At 39.5% G+C, this 23536-nt stretch overlaps 1 protein-coding gene across 1 annotated transcript in view; it reads right to left on the minus strand.

Moving 5' to 3' along the window:
- Nucleotides 1-23536, minus strand: part of BACH2 (BTB domain and CNC homolog 2) — a 355379-nt gene that overhangs the window by 60384 nt on the left and 271459 nt on the right. The window contains exon 4 of the mRNA XM_063097693.1: nt 16331-16585. Coding sequence (XP_062953763.1) covers nt 16331-16573 — 243 coding nt within the window. The 5' untranslated portion in view covers nt 16574-16585. The remainder of the gene's footprint in view (nt 1-16330; nt 16586-23536) is intronic.

The following is a 23536-nucleotide window of genomic DNA, read 5'->3' on the forward strand; positions in this document are numbered from 1 at the left end:
ACATTTAAATGGTTCAAAAGTCAATACTAAATAAAAAGACAAAATCAGAGTCTCACGTCCATCCCAACTCTTCCACTCTGTTTCCACCCACTTTCTATAGGTAACCTTTTTCACTAGTTTTTTTGTTTATCCTGTTTCTTTTTACAACATATACAAATGTGTGCATATGTGTATACATTTATGAATCATACATATATTTATATGTTATAAATATTTATTTTCCTTTATTTATTGCACAAAAGGAAGCATACCGTATATAGTGTATACATACTTCTGAATCTTGTTTCTGCTTTTAAAATATATCCTGGAAGTTACTCCATATCAGTTCACAGAGATCTTTTTCTTTTCTTATGGCTACATATACGTGGATGTGTGGTATACATATCTGGATAATTCTGTGTATATGTTATTTTGTATTTGTACAAAGCCATTATTTTTTAGTGGGTTGTTATGAAATGAATTGTGTCCCCCCAAATTCATATATTGAAGTCTTAACCCCCAGTGTGACTGTATTTGGAGATAGGGCCTTTAAGGAGGTAATTAAGGTTAAATGAAGTCACAAGGGTGGGGCCCTATGAGACAGAAGTGATGCCCTTATAAAAAGAGGAAGAGATACCAGAACATGCTCTCGCCATACATGCACAGAAGAAAGGCGACATGAGGACACAGCGACAGGGCGGCTGTCCATAAACTAGGAAGAGAGGCCTCACCGGAAACCGACCCTGGAGGCACCTTGATCTTGGACTTCTGGCCTTCAGAAGCATGAGAAAATAAATTTCTGTTGTTTAAGCCACCCAGTCTGTGGTATTTTGCTATGGTAGTCCCAGCAGACTAATACATGGGTATTAGAAGAGTTAAAGATAAAAGACATTTCTGGAGGCTCCTGAGGAGGAAGTAAGGAAAACCAGCACTCTGCTGAACACAGAGCAGGTAACAGTCAGCACGCAGTTGCCATAAACTTCAGTGTGAGCCTCACATGGGCAGGTCCAGTCAAGCATCCCTTTCTATTCTGACTCACTCTGCTGAAATCCCAATCTCACACAGGTCAGTTGTCTTCTTCCAAACTTTGGGCACGACTGAGGGAAACCACCTTGTTCCTGCACGGCCCACAGCGAATGGCTTTCAGACTCTGACGCAGGTGAAATGTGGACAGGAAGGAAAGCAACGTGAGCTTCAGAGACACCCGTGGGTCCAGGCATTGCAGGATCTGGGGGTGACTTTATGGTATCTTCCTTAAACAAAGCTCACTAAAGTATGGAAATGGCTTCTTTTACTACCATTTTTAAAAAATGTCATCATCCATCTGATTAATATAAAAAACATGTCCTTCTTACTGAACATTTTGACACATTCTTGAAGCAGCAGCTACTTGGAGATATTCCATAAACAACCAGATCCTGAAATGAATACCAAACTTATCAAGTGACTTCCCAAAGCACACACTTACAGATATTTATGTATGTTTGAAAACACCCATGAAAGGACTCTCCTTTTCTTCAATTTCAGTACTTGTATATCAGGGAGACAGGAAAGGAGAGACATGCCTCACATCCCCTGGCTTCCTTCATAGTCACATAAAATTTGGCTGGAAGGTAAGAATTTCCTTCTCTGGTCTGGTGATGCCATAGGTCCAGAGACTTGGAAAAACATCTGAGTTGTTTCCCCTGAAAATAACACTAGTAATTTCCAGAGATGTAACTCTAGAAAACATAGAGGAAGTCAAAGGTATCTGTAGGTTTCAGTGATTGCAGTAAATTTAAATATGAAGAAAGGTCTTAAACTTTTAATTAGAAAGAACTAGAAGAAGTATAATTGATTCCTTATATTGCTTCTTGGGTTGATTTTCAGGTAGCCATGAGAATGTGAATACAAGACCGTTCAGTGGACATCAAGGACTTCAGTTTCTTAGTGAGAAGAATGGAGAACGCTGAGCTGGACAGACGGGACCAGGACGCATGGTGGTAGCACTGGAGCCTTCAGGGAGAAAACCCAGGAGGCCTGCAGAACCTTTGAAACCACACATAAAGCCATACTGCAGAGTTTCATTTTTCTGGGTCTGTGGTCCATACTTCACCTGATCTGCCTTCCTTTCTTCCCTTCCATCCACCTATCTGTTCAAATAACCCTTTTATTATTACAGGAATATAATAATGTACAATGTAGGAAATTAGAAAATGCAGACAAGCAAAAAAAAAAAAATAGAAAAAGAAAAATCCATTACATTCCCACCATTCATAAGTCACCACTGTTAACACTTCAGCACATGTCCTTATGGTGCTTTCTTTGTGTGTGTACACACACACACCCACACCCACACACTCACGTTTGTATTTTTTAACCAAACTGAGATTATACTGGGTATACTGTTCCTCAATCAGCTTTTTCCAATTACCATCGTCTTTCATCTCATACCTAGACCATATATATATATATATATATATATATATATATATATATTTTTTTTTTTTTGTCTTTTTTTGTGACCGGCCGCACCGCGCTCAGCCAGTGAGCGAACTGGCCATCCCTATATAGGATCCGAACCCGCGGCGGGAGCGCAGCCACGCTCCCAGCGCCGCACTCTCCCGAGTGAGCCACGGGGTCAGCTCATACCTAGACCATATTTGATTTTCTCCAATTTCCCCCCACAAATCCTTTATAACTATTTTGTCCAAACCAGTAACCACTCCAGGACCATGTACTGCATCTGGTTTTTAAATCCCTTAAATTTAGCATTGTCCCATTTTTATGTCACTGACTTATTGAAGAAATCAGGCCATTTGTCCTGCAGAATGTCCCACCCTCAGATGTGTCCCCATTGCTCCGTCATGGTGTTATTAAGCTTGTTCTTCTAGTCCTTGATTTTCCTCTAACTGGAATTTATATCTAAAAGCTGTATGAGGTCAAGTTATACACAAACTACAACACTGGGGATGGTGTATATTTCATGAATATCTGCATCAGAAGACACCTAACACCTGCTGACCCACCAGAAGCGATGCTCAGATTGACTCCTGCCTGGGTTAGCGTGAAGACAGTCTGATCCTGTAGTGTACAGTTCTGACTTTCCCCTTGTGACTGGAAGAGGAACAGAGAGAAATAGAAAAAGAGAGAAAGAGAGACAGGGAGACAGACAGAGAGAGAGAGAGTGAGTGTGAGTGTGTGTGTGTCGGGGGGTGGTGGTATTATTTTGTGTGAGTTGCTCTGGTACTATACTACTGTCCACCAACCATTCATCTTAATGATTTTTAACCCCAAGTGATCACCTTTGCCTGAATCTGTTCACGGCATTTAAAAAATATGTAGCTATATGGCAATGGATTACAAATAACCTTGAGAGCAAGGGCTTTGTCCTCTAGAAAGTTAGCATCTTCTTGCAGTGCCTTTCACCCAGCTATGCTAAGTAAGAGTTGACGCTCCCAACATCACTTGGGAGGCATATGCCTTTAAAAGTAATTTAGGGAAGAAGATATAACAACCACAACTATTTGAAGTTGATACAACAAGCAAACAGAAAGGACATTGTTGGGGGGGAGGGAGAAGGGAGGGAGGTTTTGGTGATGGGGAGCATTAATCAGCTACAATGTATATCGACAAAATAAAATTAAAAAAAAAAAAAAAAAAAGTAATTTAGGGAGCAGCTGTACATGGATCCTCAGTCTGATAAACTTTTGGGCTTAAATATTTCCCAAATAAAATGAAGATAAACTTAAAACCATCAAATTCAGAGTAAACTCTGCTTTTAGTAGAGGAGCCAGCAATGGAGTCTAAGCGAAGGAGCTCAATCTTAGCCCCTGCCCTTTTTTCTTTTATTTCTCAAAGGAATCAGCAATTCCTAGTGGTTTCAGTCATCGTCTGTATGCTGGTGTCCTCATATCTGTATCTTCAGCTCTGCGCTCACAGCACCTCAGGTGTATATAAAGCACTATAGATACATATCAAGGCTCCATGGTCTCTTTCCCCACTACGTGCTCCCATACTCAATTTCCCGGTATCTCTGAAAGGTGCTATTATGCTACCAAATCTTCACCCAGATACAGCATGGTGCATCATCTCCTGGCTGTGCTCTCTGTAATAGTCTGCTGTTCCCATCCACCATGCATTCCATTGCCAGACAACTAGTCCTTAAATTGTTTCTCATTATGTCACTACTTGGCTCACAACGTTTTAGTGAATTCCTATTGCTTACCTGATCAAGTCCAAACTCTTTTGTCTAAATTTCATTCTTTCATAGTAAGTCCCTATGTAATCTGAGCATATTTTAAATTATATTTCCAAATCTACCACTTATGCTGATCAAAGCTGGCTCGTCTGTGCCCTGTGAGTGCCTCTTTTTGGGCCTTTGCCTCGCCAGTGTCCTTTCCTGGAGGATCTCTCCCTACTCGTTCCCTAATAAAGTCCTATCAATCCGGCGAGTGTTGGTTTTAGGTGGTATCAACTTCATGGGAGAGATGGAAGAAACATCCTGTTCTCCCCTCCAGATAAACTTCTGCAGCACAAACAACTGCCAATACAACTTGGCATCTATAACAAATGCCCTTCAATTATTTACCTTTGATTTCTATGGTTTTGCTTTGATTCTTCAACTGTATTGTAAGTTCTTTGAAAGAGATGGCCCTGCTTTACATTTATGAGTTAGTCTCCCAAAGAAGTGACCTATGAAAGGGTTATGTGCTATGAATGGACCCATTCCTCTGCTTCTATGGAGTGCTGTACGTAAGGTATCTTGTCTGATGAATATCTGCTTTAAAAACATGTACACATACACACACATTCCTCTGAAGGTAGTTCTGTATTTTTTTTGTACCTTAATCCAGTGTTTAGAGTCTTGTTTTGTTAGAAAATTCCCCCCTTTAATGTACCTGGAATCCCTCAAGTGTACTTGGGATGCTATTTCTTCTTGTCCGTGAATGAGAACATCTGGTCAACATCTACTGTAACAGCCTCAAATAGGGGGCATGGAGATATGTTGTTAAACAGAACTTTGAAAGATCACTGCATTTCTCAACATGAACATCTTATAAATCTCATGGATTTAACTCATCCCCCAAATCTCCAGCACTACAAAAAGTGGGTTTCAAAACTATGCCTGATTTCTCAAAACTATGCCTTCTTACCTTGAGTCTTGGTGTTCCATGTTTTTATTTTATTTATTGGTGTTCCATGTCTTTAATCTTTTCACCTTCCTACTTGTGGAGCATAACTCTATTCCTGGGCTACTATAGCTCCACTTGGCAGATATAAGAAGCACAAAGAATATTCCCATATAGTCTAGGGCGTTCAGTGGGAAAGAAGAATGACAGTGCAAAGACCAACATGTCGCTCACGGCAGTAGAGTGCATGTCTTCACACAGCAAGACTCATGGGGGCCCTACCTGTTAGCATTTTCCTGGCATTTTAGAAACTTTCCTGCTTTCCTTGCCCTTCTCTTTTAGTAACTAATAAAACAAGAAGAACAGATAATTCACGAGGCATCAGGAGGGTCTCTCCAGACAGACCTGAAGTGATATACACATCTTTCCAATCTGACCTGTGCCACTCAAGATAGGCTGACACACACAGTTGTGTGGGCACGGCTTGCAGGGACCTGCTCTGCTCTACTCAGTTCTGGTTGCCAATGCTGCCTCCAGTAATGATGTCATCTACATATCACTTTTAGGGAGAGTAACCTGACATTCGGTTTCACATACAAAGAATAAATAAAATTTAGAGAAATCAATAGAACAAAAAAGATGGCTTAGAAATAAAAATAAAGAAAAAATGAGTAGCAATGACACTGAATACTATCCTTTATAAAACAAAAGATAAGATGAAATCATTGTTACTTCAACAAGCTGGAGGTCTATAATTGTGACCTTCTGTATCCTTCCTTTGATTTTTTCTAAACCTAGGAATCTTCCATTGGCTAAATCCCAGCATTTTTTTTCAACCCACCGGGGCCAACTTTTTGACTTGTTTGGGAACAGCTGCCAGTATTTTTCTTTGCTGTCAGTCAGTCAAAAAATGTGCTCACAGTGGAGGCCTGGCTCCATACCACCCCGGGTGTCGCATGCATTAAGTTTTTCATGAACATCCTTCACCAGGCTGCACACGGAAGTCCTTCTCAGACAGTAAGGCTCACTGCATCCCTAAGTAGCGAGAAGGTGGTGCCAATATTAGTTAGGGAGACTGTCAACATATTTTAGGAGTCTATGGCAAAGCGATGAATTCTTCTATGTGCACCAAGTTAATGGGAAAAAAAAGACACTTCCAAGACATTAGAAAACCGAAAGTGCTATTATTTAATTGCTCCATTCCTGAAAGCAAAAACAAGCCAACCTTTATGTAGCCTATGATTTGGTTAAGAACCAGAACAAACAAGAATATAAATATAAAGGTATTAACTGATTAGTGCCCAAGATTTTATTCTACTTTCTTGTAATTCTAAGAACAGCTTCTTTAAAACATTTTTTTCTTTTCTTTCTTCTTCTTCTTCTTTTTTTTTTTTTTTACTGTCACCATGCATCACACTCCAATGCCTGGGTATGATCCATTTCATTAAAAAATTCCTGAATCAATTTCCTGGCTTACAGCTTGTCCAACCAGGATTCCAGGTGTTCTCACCATAAGAAGGGCCTCTTTCAAAAGCTGTCTGCTTTTAGAACTGCACACGCACCAGAAATGTTGTGAACACCCTAACAATAGAGTTGAAACCTGAAGCAGCTTGGTGATATTCCAAGTTTGTGAATGGAATGTGAATCCATTAAGATTATTAGGTAACTTTATTGATATCCTCAAATTTGTGCCAAATGTTAAGGCTGCCAAAGACAGAACAAAAACTGACTCTTGGATTCAGCTCTGAGTATTTTGGTGTGGAAACTGTATTTTCTTGTAACTCACTTAAACACACCATGCTTTCACTGTTTAATTGCAATCTCAGTTTTCAGGAAGCAAAGAGAAATGTGATACCTAATCAATGTTTCTCTTCCATTCAGCATTCAGTCTAAGTGGTCCTGTACTTTATTGGGAAAGTAGGACAGGTAATAACAGTGAACAAGAAATCTGTTCTAAGAAGTACTGGCTCAAGTGAAGTACCACTACATCATGAGTGACTCAACCAGCTACGCAAGAGTGATTACTCTGCAACGATGAAGCCATGCTAATTGGACGATGGCTTGCTGCCAGCTCATGTTGGCATGCCCTACAATACCTTTGGCTGACAGCCATTATGTCTCCTTATCACAGTTTTTTTGGGGGTGGGGGTGGGGGTGGGGGTGGTAGTAATCAGGATGAGAAATAGAAATAATTTTTTTAAACCCTCCCAAGTGCTATTTAACCTCTTATGAATTAAAAGTTTAATTATGTGCCCCATTAAAGGCCCAGGTTCTAAGACTAACTATGACAAAATAATAGTTATGATTACTGATTAAGTCAGGAACTTTATAGCTCTGAACTTTGTCTCTAGAGCAACTATTAATTTTAATTTAAATAGCTAAGAGACACCATACTAGGAGGGAAAAAAAGAAATGTAAAGGACATTTTGTTCATAAATAGAAGAGTTTTAAAATGAATAGATATGAAGGTAACTAATTTTATAAAATGTAATACAAATAACTTTACCGTCAAAGGCCTTCTTAAAAATTCATTAAAAAGTGATTATTGTGGTCATCTTATATCAGATAGGAATACACGGGTACAGTGAAAGGAAACCTTAAAACTGGCTTTGAAATCAGGTCATTTAAAAATAATTTTTAGATATATCTTAGGTTTTTGTCTACTCAACTCCTACTACTGTGCCAAAAGAGGAACACATTCCTGCATGTTTCTTTAAATAGGACTTACTGGCCTCAGGATTTAAAAAATGTAAGAGGTTTGAAAACAGCTTATGTGTCTCAGTTTTAAAATTAGCTATTGCTGTGGCTATTTTCACACTAGATTTCCCTCCCTCTGTGTCAGCATCATCCCGCAGCCTTCAGAGAGGGAATCAAATAGTGTCAGCTCCCCTTTTCCACGGCTTCGCTTTATTGCACCCCCATCTGAGACTGAAGCCCAGATTTCAGGGCTGGAAGTCACCTTTGTGTTACTATAAATAAGTTGTGCCTTTAGGCATTTCAAAATGATCAACACGATTCTAGGACTTGAAAACTTCTTACTTGCCAGTAAGTCGTTATGTGGAATATTTTGACTTCTTATTTATTTGCTTTTCTTTTTTTTTTTTCATCTGCTGCCAAGTCTCACTAATGCAACTTGGAAAATTGCACCACAGCTTTTAATGAGGATTCTGAGGTAAGAGCCATTTCATCAGAGAAGACTGTTCTTTCCTTTTATGGGAATAACACCACCTCCTGTTTCTATAGCACCATCCTCCCAAGAAGTTTAACATATCACATCTCATTAACTCAACAGCAGCCCTGCAAGTCAAGCTGGTAACTAGTATGGTTATTCTCTGCATATTCATATTCAAATGGAGGCCATTAAATGTGAAATTATTTTCTCAAAATCCTAATACCTTCTGAAACAGTTAAAGAGCCACGACCTGCATCTTCTATAATCCACCGATGCTCTAGGTTATCACATAGCCCAGTGGTACTACCGCTCTTTAACCTTCATTGCCTGTGAATGCCTGTAAGACCCTTTCTGAACAGTCAGGGAGTAGTCACAAAAACAAGTAAGAGAATTGAGCTTGCTCTACATCTGGAGTCCTATGGTCTTTTTTTTTCCTGACCAGTTTACTTTCCATCTCCATGGCCTTTCCCTACTTTTTAATCTAAACATCTTTCCTCTCTTTTTAACCAGGTATTTTTTCTCTCTCTCCAGCAGGAACTTAGCAAAGATCAGGGACCATAAACCTATAATGCAGGCTAGGACCTGAGAGACCATCCAGTCCAACTCCGTCATTTTCAGGTAAGGATGTGTCTTGCCAAGTTGAGTCTGTCCATTTGGTCAGTAGGTCCCAGCCTCTCTTGTGTACTCAAGAAGTCTTGTGGACTTCTGTCTCCTGTATCATCAAGTTTTCTCCTTAGTTTGGAACTTTCCCATCAGCCCAGGTATTAGTCAGGGTAGGTTAGGCTCTGCTGTGGTAACAAATAAAACATCAAATCTTAATGGCTTAATTCATGTGTCATGATTACTGATTTCTCATTCATGTCAAAGTTGGATGGTTCTCTTACTGGCTCTTCTCTAACAGTGACTCAGGGATGTGGGCTTCAGCTCCACCATCTTGGAGTTCTTTAATACCAGTTAAAAGGATGGGAAAGAGCAAGAACCCATAGCTACTTTCAACTGCCTCAGACCAGAAGTGACACATTACTTTACCTCACATTTCACTGGCTAGATTTGGTCACATGGTCCACCTGATTGCAAATACAGTCTTCCTGTGTGTCTGGGAAAAAGAGGAAAAGTGGGTGTGGGTGAACACTGGTAATCTTCACCACAGAGGGCAAACATGCCAGAATTGCCTCCTACTTAAAAGAGAAAACCAAATCAAACCTCTTTTGACACCATTCCCTTCCAGCTATTGTCCACTTCTCTGCTCCCATTAACTTGAAAGGCCTCAAAAACATAGCCGATATTAGTTTTCTCCAATTCCTCTCCCTATTCTCTCTAGAACACAATCAAATTGTTTTTTTGCTCCTACTGCTCCCCCGAAGGTGCTTGATGAAATTACAAATGGCCTCCAAATTGCTGGATCACCAATTTTCAGCTTTCATCTTAGCTGACTCTCGGCATCATTTGACATAGTTGATTACTCTCTCCTTGAAATACTTTCTTTCCCTGGCTTACAGCTCACTATACTTTTTCATGCTTTTCCTCCTTCCTCAGTTGTTGCTCCTTCTTGGTCTGCTTTGCTAGATTTCCTTCATCTCCCTGACCTCTTAATTTTGGAAAGCTCCATGGCTCAATCCTGGGACCTCTTTTCTATCTACGCTTACTTTCTTGGTGATTGTATCTAACCTGATGGCTTTCAATATTTCCAGTACTCCAGTATTAAAACTTTTATCTCCAGGCTAGACTTCTCCCATGAATTCTGGCCGTGTGCTACATATACAACTGTGTACTAGACATCACTACTTAGATGTGATCAGGCATCTCAAACTTAATATATACAAAACGTAACTCCTAATCCTGCCCCCTGTCCCCCTACACCTACTCCTCCCAGTCTTCACTAGTCTAAGTCAATGACAACTCCATTCTTCCAACAGCTCAGGTCCCAAACCTTGGAGTTATCTGTGACTTCTTTCTTTTGCTCCCAGCTTATATCCACCCTAAGAAAATCCCATAAGCTCTACTTTCAAAATACCACCAGAATCTGATGCCAATCACCACACCACTGCTATCATCCTGTCTAGGCTATTGTGTCCTGCCTGAGTTACTGCCTTAGCCTCTTCGGTGTCCTCCCTGCTTCTGCCCTTGCCCTCTTTCTTTCTTTTCTTTTTTTTCAACGAGAGAGACTCATTTATTTTATTTAAAAAAAAAAAAAAAAATACAACATACCGGAACCTATGGGATACAGCAAAACAACTGTAAGAGGGAGGTTTATAGCAATAAATGCCTACATCAAAAAAGAAGAAAGGCTTCAAACAAACAATCTAACATTACACCTCAAGAAGCTGAAAAATAAGAACCAAACCCAAAATCAGTAGAAAGAGAGAAATAACATAGAGCAGAGCAGAAATAAATGACTTAGTAATTTAAAAAACAATACAAAAGATAGATGGAGAGTTGGTTTTTCAAAAAGATATACAAAATCAATAAGCCCTTTTTAAAAAATCTGTTTACAATAGCCAAAATATGGAACCAACCTAAATGCCCATGAATAGATGATTGGATAAGAAACTGTGGTATATATACACCATGGAATGCTACTCTGCCATAAAAAAGAATGAAATACTCCCATTGGCAAGAACATGGATGAACCTGGAGAAACTTATGCTGAGCGAAATAAGTAAAGCACAGAGGGATAAATACCACATGTTCTCACTCATGTGGGAGCTAAGAGAGAAAGAAGGAAGGAAAGAAAGACCACAGTGCATTGGACTTGCAGAGGGAGAGAACATTCCTAGGGCTACAGAGTAGAGTTGAGGGGAAGGCGGAGGCGGAGGGAAGTTGGGGGATAATTGGGTGGGGACATGGGGTACAAAAGTAATTTGTGATAATGGGTATGCCCCTGGTATGAATCTGGCCCTCGCATCACGGGCACGAGGGGTGACAATTAGCTTTGTATTTCATGAGTATTCTTTATAAATAAAAAAAAAAAAAAAAAAAAGGGCCCTCTTTCAATCTATGTTCACACAGCAGTCAAAATGGTCTTCTCCCGTGAAACCTTCCAAGGGTCTGTCAGCTCATTTGAAGGAAAGGTCAAGTGTTCACCAAGGCGCACAGTCCGGCCCGGTCACCTCCCAACATGTCTTGTCCTGCTCTACTTTCTCACCCTGTCACTGTGAGTCAAACATGCCATTCCCGCTCCAGCCTTGGGCCTGTTCCTTGCTGTTCCTTCTGCCTTGCTCACTTTCCCTCCAGAGGTCGGCATGGCTGGCTCCCTCACCTCCTGCAGGTCTTTTCTCAAAAGTCACCCCCTTCAAACAAGCCTTTCTTGACCACTCTACTTAAAATTGCAATACCCACACCCTGACAGTCCCTAACCCCCTTCTGTTTTATTTTCTTCAATGACTTCTGACAAAGTACATTTGATATTTACTAATTTTCTCTCTTTCCTCCTTCTCCCCACTGGAATATAAGCTAGATTCACTTAGCACCTAGAACATGGTCTCCATGTTTACAGCAGGACTTCAATAAATATTTGTTGAATGAATGAATAAATGAGTGAGAGAGTGGAAGCCCAAAGAGGTTGACTGGTTTGCTCGTGACCTCACATACAGCTGATGCCAAGGTCCAGACTGTGATTTTCCCAGCCCCTCATGGCTGATGCTCTTCAGTTCTTAAAATTTGCCTATTACTCTTTTTCACGCAGAGTAGTGGTGTCTCCTTCTGAGTTTTATTTTGGTGGTGAAGGGGTGAGGTCAAAGGGCTGGCTCTGTCTTCTGGGGGGAGTGAGCACTCTGTCCTTTCCATCCTGGTCATACCACTTCCCAAAGACTTCACCCACTTCCCACCAAACCTCCACCTTCCCCTACTGTCACACTCGGGTTCAGAATGCTGTTGGCATCCTGTGCTGTAGCAGTAAGTACTTTCTGTAGCATTACACACTGAAAGGACTGTCCAAAGATAATCATGACTGTCTTACTGATTCCTTAAAAAACTGGACCTAAACCATCCCAGAGACATTACATTAACAGTTTTCACATCTTCTAAAAACTTCCAGACAAGAAGATTCCATAATTTCCTTGCCGGCATCTGTGCCTGGCAGTACTGCTGCAGGGATATTCTTTACTGCACCCTGCGGTTAAGACTTAACAACAAATGCCTTTTCTTCAGAATCCTTCTGGGTCAGTTTTTCTTTATGTTCAGCACTGACAAAATGAGATTTGGCCCAGATCATTGAGAGAGAGAAAGTAAAAGACAGACTGTGCGAGCTGGCAGAAGTCTGAAGTATATTTGTACCTAAGAAAACATAAGGTGCCCCTGAAAGGGCCATGTCACTCCACCCTGTAGCCATTCCTACATGTCCTTCCTCTCTCTAGAGGGTGAAAAGCATGGGAAACAAGCCAAAGAAAGGTGTTGGAGCCTTGGCAGTAACCCCTTGACAGCTGCTCTTGTCCTAGCATTTGAGCAGGAGCCAAGGGCCTCACAGGATGGGCTTGTAGAACCCACTGTGGGCCACACATCTCCTAAAGAAGCGTATCCATTCCTGCCTGCTGTACCTGATGCTCCATAAGACTGAACCTCACAATGGTGATGCCACTCCCATGGCCAGCACCAGCCCGAAATGGTCTCCACGATACAGTGAAGGAAGTGTCCGCCGAGCCATCTTTAATCCTAATAAGCAGTGGAAGAACGGCCTTGCAATGCATGGCACACCAACCACCTTTTCTTCATCTCTCAGCACAAAACACTTACTCATTATGAATTAAATGGTCTGTTTTATTATGTAATGAAAGTACTAAGTACAATGGCTGACTCTTACAATTTGCTGGCACACACAGGTGGTTGTGTTTTTCACAGGGGAGCAAACACTCAAGAGTCCTGTAAGTCCTAGGGACTATCTGTCATTCCATTTTAGAAAATAAAGCAAGACTATTTAATTATTTCTTGACTTCTAGAAGGAAGCTTCTATTTTTGTCTCCTCCCCTTTCAGTTCAGAGGCCATGCTGGGCACTGTGAGGGGCTCTATTTGCTGGCAATGGTGTTGCCAACAAGGAGACAGGATTTGGGGTAGAACTGTGTGACTGGACAGCCTCTGGAGACAAGAGCTGGGTTTGGCCTAAATTGACCGAGAAGGGGAGCTGGGTGGACTGTGGGGTGGGGGCACAGGAGCGGCAGACAGCTTGCATTTGGAAGTTTCATGGTCCGTTCAGACTTGGCCATGCTCTGGTCCCCTGAGAGGCAAGCAGGTGGCTGGCAGGGGAGTGCAGAGGTGGGTCAAGTGTGAACAAGGGTGGGGACAGGCCAGAAGTTGATTTAAATTCAGTGACAGGATTATGATGAGGTTTAAAGATTTCCAAGGAACCAATCTAATGCTTTTTCTTACATCATAGGAACCAAATGCCAGTTAGTTCCAGGCAGCAACTTCCCAAACCAGTGTTTGGGGTGTTTGCTTATTTACCACTTAATTTAAATTCTGTGAAGTCATTCACTGAACTAAGTGTGGCAATTACCATTGAACCTGCAAGGATATTTCAGTGTGCACACAGCAAGCAGAGGAAAACAATGCCCAGTGTATAGGCCCACAGGCAGGCGCTGGGGGTGGGTCTTCAAAAGAGGCCTCAGAAACCATTGGAGACTCACAGAGGAAAATGCCACTGGGGCTGGCTTGCACACCCCATCAGCAAGATACACAGAGCTAGCTGCATTCCTGACAACATGAATTCATGGTTCATCAGGGGAAGAAGTACTGAGTTACATGTGAAGATTTCAGGTACAGGAGCAAGCAGATGTTTTAATGGTTTTGAGGATGTAGATGATGTATGAACAACAATCATCTTACAGGGCTAGGAAGAAAGAAAATCAACATAGACAGTCTCACTTAACTAGAATATAATCAAAAAGGTGAAATAGTAGTACCCAATACCACAGAAATAAGCAAGTATCAGGGATTTGATCTAAGAAGAAAGTTTAAGGTTATGTCATATACATTTATATCCCGGTTTCCTTTACATTTTACAGTCTTGGTATCGTATTTTGATAATTCAAGGACTTCAGAATTTTAGAGGTTTTTATAAGTAAAGACTGGGGCTCAGAGAGATTAAGTGACTAGACTGGAATCCCAGTGCTAACTGGGGACAGGTCTGGGTTTAGGGACTACGGTCCGGGGATTCGCAAGATGGGGCCAACAGAGAGACTAAATTACATGAAGCATAATTTTCATTTGTAAATATATTTTAATTTAGCCTAATTTTCTGGAAAATCAATAAAAAGACATGTAAGTGAAATGGTTTTCAAACAGGTAACAGATAATAAATTAACTGTAAGCCCTACCCCCTTCCCCAAGACCATTTTGGATAATTGGAAGTTTTCCAAATATTTCCAGAGAATTCTAGACTTGCAGTAAATAAGAAAGGCATTTTTGCTGCCCATCTAGAGAAGAAAGGGACTTATGTTTGACAAATGCCTACATGGGGACAGGCACTGTGCTGAGAACTTTTATAGTTATCATCTCAACTAATCCTCATGGCAATCTGACTGTGACTAACCCCATTACTACAGGGGAGGAAAATCCAGCTCAGGATCCCCCAGCCACACCACAGCTGCCATTCCTGGGCCTTCCCATGTTACTCAGTATATAATATTCCACTCCTTACCCCAGCCCCAGTTACATCATCTTCAACTGATTCGTACTTTTGCTTCTAGTACTGGGATCTTTTAACTATCTACTTACTACTAGTATGAGGAGTAGTAATGGAGAATTTTATGGTGAGTAGTACATAAAAAGGATATTAATGTGAAAATGCTGAAGGCTTATGCAGTCCTCATGGTTATCAGTTGGCCGCTCTCCTGCTGTGCAGGATAACAGCAGATGTTGCTGAACAAGGGACTGGAATGTGGTGACCCCTCCACCCCTTTTATCTTGTTTGCCTATTTATTTTTATGCTGAATTCGGATGACTTTTGGTGGAGCAGGTGCTCGTCCCATCACCTGACTTATCCACAACCTGTTTTACTCATTTATATCATCTGCCAGGCCTCTGAAGGCATCTGGGCTTGTGATCCCTGGGAATTAATGCTGGGTACAATCATTAGCACCTACATCTGGGTGATGGAGTCTTTGGTTTCTCCTAAGTTCGCCGTGCAGAGCTGCTCAGTAGAACACTGCACAACTCTTGGGCTCTATTAACAAAGACTATGGATGGGAGTTGTCCCCTGGGAGCTGTGCAGTATGCAGCTTGCACAACTATTGGTAGTGGCCCTAGAGTTGTGCACTGCGCTAGTGGTGTATAAGGAATGATTCTGCCCAGCCACAAAGCCTAAGGCTGCTCAGTATTATCCTCAGTCCCATGAAAATGAAGGGAAGTCAGGGTTATGGAAGAGGAGGAATTACAAATACAGTTCAAAGAGTGCCCACTTTAAAATGGTTTGCCATTGTGAAGCCCATCCTTCGAGTTCTGGCAGCTCAAGCCATCCAACTGAATGCCAACTCTGTACAGAGCAGGTCCAGCTTCTGGTGTCCCTAGATTACTGAAACGACTGGACTCACTGAAGCAATTAAGAAACCCGAGTAGGGTATTTTCAACAATGGTGAGAAAAGCAAGTTTATGCTTCTTAGAATCTTACATTAACTGTGAAAACTAGTGGTTGCTTTTATTTTTCCCCCAAGCAAGGAAAGTGCTGTGAATGCTTTCATTCTTTTACTCTCAAGGGAAATCTAGCGATCCTTAAACCATTTGAAAGATAGAAATCATAGCAGTGATTCAGATCCCTCATCTAGGACTGTACCAAACTTAGGTTGCACTACTCAAAACCTGAAGTGTAAGTGAACTAGAAACTACGAGTAACTGAGCCACAGGTGAGATTCAGTTCCAAGAAAGAAAGAAAGAAAGATGTTCATATTCATGCCTCTGAGACTTTAAGCGTATCAAATAGAAACTGGCTATGCCACAAACCTAACATGTGGATGGTTTGAACATGAGCCCCTCAGTGAGGATATGGCACAAGGTACACCTTCTAACTCTGCTCAGCCAGTTTTCTATAAGTCAATAACCCTCCACTAACAACCACAGAAACAAATTAAATTACTGTACCTCCTCAGGCAAGCTGACCACCAAGTCATTTTTTGTCTGTCCGACCAGCGCCTGCCAGAAGTATTCACTGCATGCGGCCAGCACAGCCCGGTGGGCCCGGAACTCCTTCCTCTCCACGATCAAGGTCACGTCACAGAGAATATCCTTTTTCCGCTGGTCATTGAGGCCCAGGAGGATGTTGGTGCAGTGGACTGTGGACTCATACACATACATGGGGGAGTCAGGCTTCTCATCCACAGACATGCCGTTCACACCCTGAAAGGAAGAAAGGCTGAGTCACCATAGCTATCATAGGCAGAGAGAAAGTGAGAAAGAATATCACAGTTCCCGTGGTCTGCTGCCATGAGCCGGGCAGAAAGGAGCAGAATTGCTAATCAGCACATTCATACTTGTACTAATTGTACATAGTGATTAGATATTTACTCTACTTGGCAACTTAACCAAATTTCAACTTAGGAACTTAGCACAGTGAGCTCAGAAAACATGTCTGGAAGTCAAGTTCTATGGTTGACTTTTATCCTTTCCACTTAGTACATTCTTTTACCTCATGGGAACAAAACCAGACCTTTTAATGGAACACTTAAAACATTTAAAACACATACGTACTTTAAAACTTGGTAGTTTTGATTTCGTTAGAAGGCTGAAAAGCTTTCACATTAACAATCCCAATTCAAGTACTAATTGAGATTTGTGCTAAGAAGAAATGAATCGTTTTAAAAGTATTTGTAATGCTGTTTTTTTTTTTTTTTTTTGGGTGGCTGACTGGTACACAGATCTGAACCCTTGACCTTCATGCTATAACACCACGTTCTAACCAACTGAGCTAACCGGCCAGTCCCTTGTAATACTGTCTTGATGAAGTACATGTAAGTTCCTAAGTTGAAATCTGGTTAAGACGCCAAGTAGAGTAAATATCTAATCACTATACATAATTTAACAAGTGAGTTAAGTTGTAGGTGCACTAAGGAGTACATATAGCCAGTTATTGCATCTGCCCTCTATGACTTCAAGACAAAGCACAACCAACACAATGCTATTGTTGCTCGGCTCTCAGAAAGATGAATTGTGCTGCTGTCATATCCCAACAGACTTGATGCACATCTTCTTCAAGGACACACAACATATCACAATATGAGTCATGAAAAAAATGTATTTAATAGTGAAGATTACTTTTACAAAAGGGCTCTTTGCTTTAAAAAGTATCCATTGAGGTATTTTAAAATACACTATCTGTAAATAATTTACCTAATATAGTTTTGTAGTAATGTTTATTACTAGTATGAATTCCAGTAATGAGTCCTACTTTCTTTTTGGCTTTATTCTTATTTATTTTTAAAACAGCTTTAACATACAATGAACTTTGCAATTTGTTGTTTTGATGTATGTATGCAACTGTGAAATCATCATCACTATCAAGATAGTGAACATATCCATCACCACCAAAAGTCCCCTTAAGCCCCTTAATAGTTCCTCCCTTGTACCTCTCTGTGCCCCACCCCCTTACAACCAACGATCAACTTTCTAATGCTATATATTAATTTGCATTTTCTAAAGTTTTATATAAATGGAATTGTACAGTATGTATTCTTTTATGTCTGGCTTCTTTTACTTAGCTTTATTACTTTGCCATTCATCCATGTTTTGCATGTATCAAAATTTTGTTCCTTTATTGCTCAGTAGTGTTCTATTATATGGATATAGCACAATTTTTATCTATTCATCTACTGATGGACATTTGGGTTGTTTCTAGTTTTTGGCTATTACAAATAAAGCCACTATGAACATTAGTGTATAAGACTCTGTCTGAACATATGCTTTCATTTCTCTTAGGTAAATCCCTATGAATAGAATGGATGAATTGTATGGTATGCGTAAGTTTAGCTTTTAAAGAAAACACACTGTTTTCTAAAGTGGTTGTACCATTTTGCATTTCCACCACCAGTATTTGAGAGATCCAGTTCTTTCACATCCTTGCCAGCATTTGGTATGGTCAGTCTCTGTAATTTTGGCCATTCTAGAAGGTATACCATCATATTTCTTTGTTATTTTTATTTGCTTTCTCTAATGATCAGAGGTACTGAGCATCCTTCACATGTTTATTTGCCATCTGTATGTATATCTTCTTTAGAGAAATGTCTACTCGGATTTTTTGTCCATTTTTAATTGCGTTGTTTGTTTCCTTATTATTGAGTTTTGATATTCTTTATATATTTTGAATAAAAGTCCTTTATTAGATATGAGATTTATAAATATTTTTTCCCAATCTGTAGCTTGTCTTTTATTTTCTTAATGGTGTTTTCAAAGAGCAGAAAGTCTTCATTTGAAGTTCAATTTATCAATTTTTTTCTTCTTTTAAAAAAAAATTACTGAAAGATAATTGATTGTCATATCTATGGGGTAAAGTGTTGAATATCAATACCTGTGTGTAATATGTGATGCTCAAATCAGGATAATTAGTATAGTCAACATTACACAATGTAATCATTTTTTGTTGCCCTTTACCAATTTCTTCAATTTTTTTCTTTTATGGATTGTGCTTTTGGTGTCATTATCTAAAAAAAACTTTGCCTAAATCAAGGTCACAAGTTTTCTTTTTTTTTTCCCTGTGTTTTCTGCCAGAAGTTTTATTTTTTAACTCTTACATTTAGGCCTATGGTGCATTTTGAGTTAATTTTTGTATACCATACTATACCAGCACAAATCATACCAGCACCATTGTCAAAAAGACTATCTTTTCTCTACTGAATTGCCTTTGCACCTTTATTGAAAATCAATTGTCTGTATATGTGTGGATTTATTTATGAACTGTCTTTTTCTATTTATCTATTTATCTTTATTCCACTGCCACAATGTCTTTATCTTCTCTTTTTCAAAGTTATTTTCATCCTTTGCATTTCCATATATATGTTAGAATTAGCTTGCCAATTTCTACAAAATAGTCTGCTGGGATTTTTACTGGGATTATACTGAATCTATTGATCAATTTGGGAACACCTATCATGTTAACAATATTGAATCTTCTGACCCATGAGCACAATACCTTTCTTTACTTATTTAGATCACCTTTAATTTTTCCCAGCAATGTTTTTTTCTTTTTTTAAATTTTATTTTGTCGATATACATTGTGGCTGATTATTGCTCCCCATCAGCAAAACCGCCCTCCCTTCTCCCTCCCCCTCCCCCACAACAATGTCCTTTCTGTTTGCTTGTCGTATCAACTTCAAGTAATTGTGGTTGTTATATCTTCCTCCCCCCCGTTTTTGTGTGTGTGCGTGTGTGAATTTATGTATTAATTTTTGGCTCCCACCAATAAGTGAGAACATGTGATATTTCTCTTTCTGTGCCTGACTTGTTTCACTTAATATAATTCTCTCAAGGTCCATCCATGTTGTTGCAAATGGCAGTATTTCATTCGTTTTTATAGCTGAGTAGTATTCCATTGTGTAGATGTACCACATTTTCCGTATCCACTCATCTGATGATGGGCATTTGGGCTGGTTCCAACTCTTGGCTATTGTAAAGAGTGCTGCGATAAACATTGGGGAACAGGTATACTTTTGACTTGATGATTTCCATTCCTCTGGGTATATTCCCAACAGTGGGATAGCTGGGTCGTATGGTAGATCTATCTGCAATTGTTTGAGGAACCTCCATACCATTTTCCATAGAGGTTGCACCATTTTGCAGTCCCACCAACAATGTATGAGAGTTCCTTTTTCTCCGCAACCTCGCCAGCATTTATCGTTCAGAGTCTTTTGGATTTTAGCCATCCTAACGGGGGTTAGATGGTATCTCAATGTGGTTTTGATTTGCATTTCCCGGATGCTGAGTGATGTTGAGCATTTTTTCATATGTCTGTTGGCCATTTGTATATCTTCCTTAGAGAAATGCCTACTTAGCTCTTTTGCCCATTTTTTAATTGGGTTGCTTGCTTTCTTCTTGTAAAGTTGTTTGCGTTCCTTATATATTCTGGATATTAATCCTTTGTCAGATGTATATTTTGCAAATATTTTCTCCCACTCTGTTGGTTGTCTTTTAACTCTTTTAATTGTTTCTTTTGCTGTGCAGAAGCTTTTTAGTTTGATATAATCCCATTTGTTTATTTTTCCTTTGGTTGCCCGTGCTTTTGGGGTCGTATTCATGAAGTCTGTGCCCAGTCCTATTTCCTGAAGTGTTTCTCCTATGTTTTCTTTAAGAAGTTTTATTGTCTCAGGGTGTATATTTAAATCCTTAATCCACTTTGAGTTGATTTTAGTATACGGTGAGAGGTATGGATCTAGTTTCATTCTCCTGCATATGGATATCCAGTTATCCCAGCACCATTTGCTGAAGAGGCAGTCCCTTCCCCAGTGAATAGGCTTGGTGCCTTTGTCAAAGATCAGGTGGCAGTAAGTGTGTGGGTTGATTTCTGGATTCTCTATTTTATTCCATTGGTCAGTGTGTCTGTTTTTATGCCAGTACCATACTGTTTTGGTTATTATAGCTTTGTAGTATAGCTTAAAGTCAGGTAGTGTTATGCCTCCAGCTTTATTTTTTTTGCTCAGCATTGCTTTGGCTATGCGTGGTCTTTTATTGTTCCATATAAATGTCTGGATGGTTTTTTCCATTTCTGAGAAAAATGTCTTTGGAATTTTGATGGGGATTGCATTGAATTTGTATATCACTTTGGGTAGTATGGACATTTTCACTATGTTGATTCTACCAATCCAAGAGCATGGGATATCTTTCCATCTTCGTGTATCCTCTCTAATTTCTCTCAGCAGTGGTTTGTAGTTCTCATTATAGAGATTTTTCACCTCCTTGGTTAACTCAATTCCTAAGTATTTTATTTTTTTGGTGGCTATTGTAAATGGGCAGGCTTTCTTGATTTCTCGATCTGCTTGTTCACTATTGGAGAAAAGAAATGCTACTGATTTTTGTGTGTTGATTTTGTATCCTGCTACTGTGCTGAAATCATTTATCAAGTCCAAGAGTTTTTTTGTAGAGGTTTTAGGCTGTTCGATATATAGGATCATGTCATCTGCAAACAGGGACAGTTTGACTTCATCTTTTCCAATCTGGATGCCCTTTATTTCCTTCTCTTCTCTGATTGCTCTGGCTAGTACTTCCAACACTATGTTGAATAGGAGTGGTGAGAGTGGGCATCCTTGTCTAGTTCCTGTTCTTAAAGGAATAGCTTCCAGCTTTTGCCCATTCAGGATGATATTCCAGTGGGTTTGGCATATATGGCTTTAATTATGTTGAGATACTTTCCCTCTAAACCTAATTTATAGAGGGTCTTTGTCATGAATGAGTGCTGAACTTTATCAAATGCTTTTTCAGCATCTATAGAGATGATCATATGGTCCTTGTGTTTGAGTTTATTAATATGGTGTATCACATTTATTGATTTGCGTATGTTGAACCAACCTTGCATCCCTGGGATGAATCCCACTTGATCGTGATGAAAAATTTTACGTATGTGTTGCTGTATTCTGTTTGCTAGTACTTTAGTGAGGAATTTTGCATCTATATTCATCAAGGATATGGGCCTGTAGTTTTCTTTTTTGGTTATATCTTTACCTGGTTTTGGTATCAGGATGATGTTTGCTTCATAGAATGAGTTTGGGAGATTTGCGTCCGTTTCAATCTTTTGGAATAGTTTGTAAAGAATCGGTGTCAATTCCTCTTTGAATGTTTGGTAAAATTCTGCTGTGAATCCATCTGGTCCTGGGCTTTTCTTTGTTGGGAGCTTTCTGATTACAGCTTCAATCTCCTTTATTGTTATTGGTCTGTTCAGATTTTCTACGTCTTCATGGTTCAGTTTGGGGAGCTTGTGTGTGTCCAGAAATTTATCCATTTCCTCCAGATTTTCAAACTTGTTGGCGTATAGTTGTTTATAGTAGTCTCGAATGATTCCTTGTATTTCAGATGAATCAGTTGTAATATCGCCTTTTTCATTTCTAATTTTTGTTATTTGAATCTTCTCTCTTCTTTTTTTTGTTAGCCATGCTAATGGTTTGTCAATTTTATTTATCTTTTCAAAAGCAACTTTTTGATTCGTTGATCTTTTGAATTGTTTTTTGGTTTTCAATTTCATTCAGTTCTGCTCGGATCTTAATGATTTCTTTCCGTCTGCTTACTTTAGGTTTGGATTGTTCTTGTTTTTCTAGTTCTTAGGAACTAAGCATTTAAGTGAGCATTTGATGCAATAAATTTTCCCCTCAATACTGCTTTTGCAGTATCCTACAGGTTTTGGTATGATGTATCATTGTTTTCATTAGTTTCAATAAATTTTTTGATTTCCTGCTTGATTTCTTCTTGGACCCATATGTCATTAAGTAGAATGCTGTTTAATTTCCATGTGTTTGTATAGTTTCCAGAGTTTCGTTTGTTATCAATTTCCAGTTTTAATCCATTGTGGTCTGAGAAGATACATGGGATAATTCCAATTTTTTTGAATTTATTGAGACTTGATTTGTGACCTAATATGTGATCTATCCTGGAGAATGATCCATGTGCTGATGAGAAGAATGAATATTCTGAGGTTGTTGGGTGGAATGTTCTGTAGATATCTGCCAATTCCAATTGGTCTAGAGTCTTGTTTAGATCTTGTGTTTCTCTACTGATTCTTTGCCTAGATGACCTGTCTAATATTGACAGTGGGGTGTTCAGGTCCCCTGCTATTATGGTATTAGTGTCTATTTCCTTCTTTAGGTCTAATAGAGTTTGTTTTATAAATCTGGCTGCTCCAACATTGGGTGCATACATATTTATGATTGTTATGTCTTCTTGATGGATCAGTACTTTTATCATTAAGTAGTGTCCCTCATTGTCTCTTTTTATGGTTTTTAGTTTAAAGTCTATTTTGTCAGATATAAGAATAGCTACTCCAGCTCGTTTTTCTTTTCTGTTGGCATGGTAAATCTTTTTCCATCCTTTCACTCTTAGTCTGTGTGAATCCTTATAGGTGAGGTGGGTCTCTTGTAGGCAGCATATAGTTGGGTCCTCCTTTTAGATCCAGTCAGCCAGTCTGTGTCTTTTAATTGGGAAATTTAAGCCTTTTACATTAAGAGTTGTTATTGAAAGGTGTTGATTTATTCCTAGCATTTTATTGGTTGTTTGGTTGTCTTAGGTGTCTTTTGTTCCTTGCTTTCTGATTTACTGTTTGGTTTCTGTGTTTGTTGGTTCCTTAGGTTGTAGATAGTGTTTTTGTTTGCTTGTTTT

This window comes from Cynocephalus volans, chromosome 5, assembly GCF_027409185.1.
Source record: "Cynocephalus volans isolate mCynVol1 chromosome 5, mCynVol1.pri, whole genome shotgun sequence".
NCBI classification, from domain to species: Eukaryota; Metazoa; Chordata; class Mammalia; order Dermoptera; family Cynocephalidae; genus Cynocephalus; species Cynocephalus volans.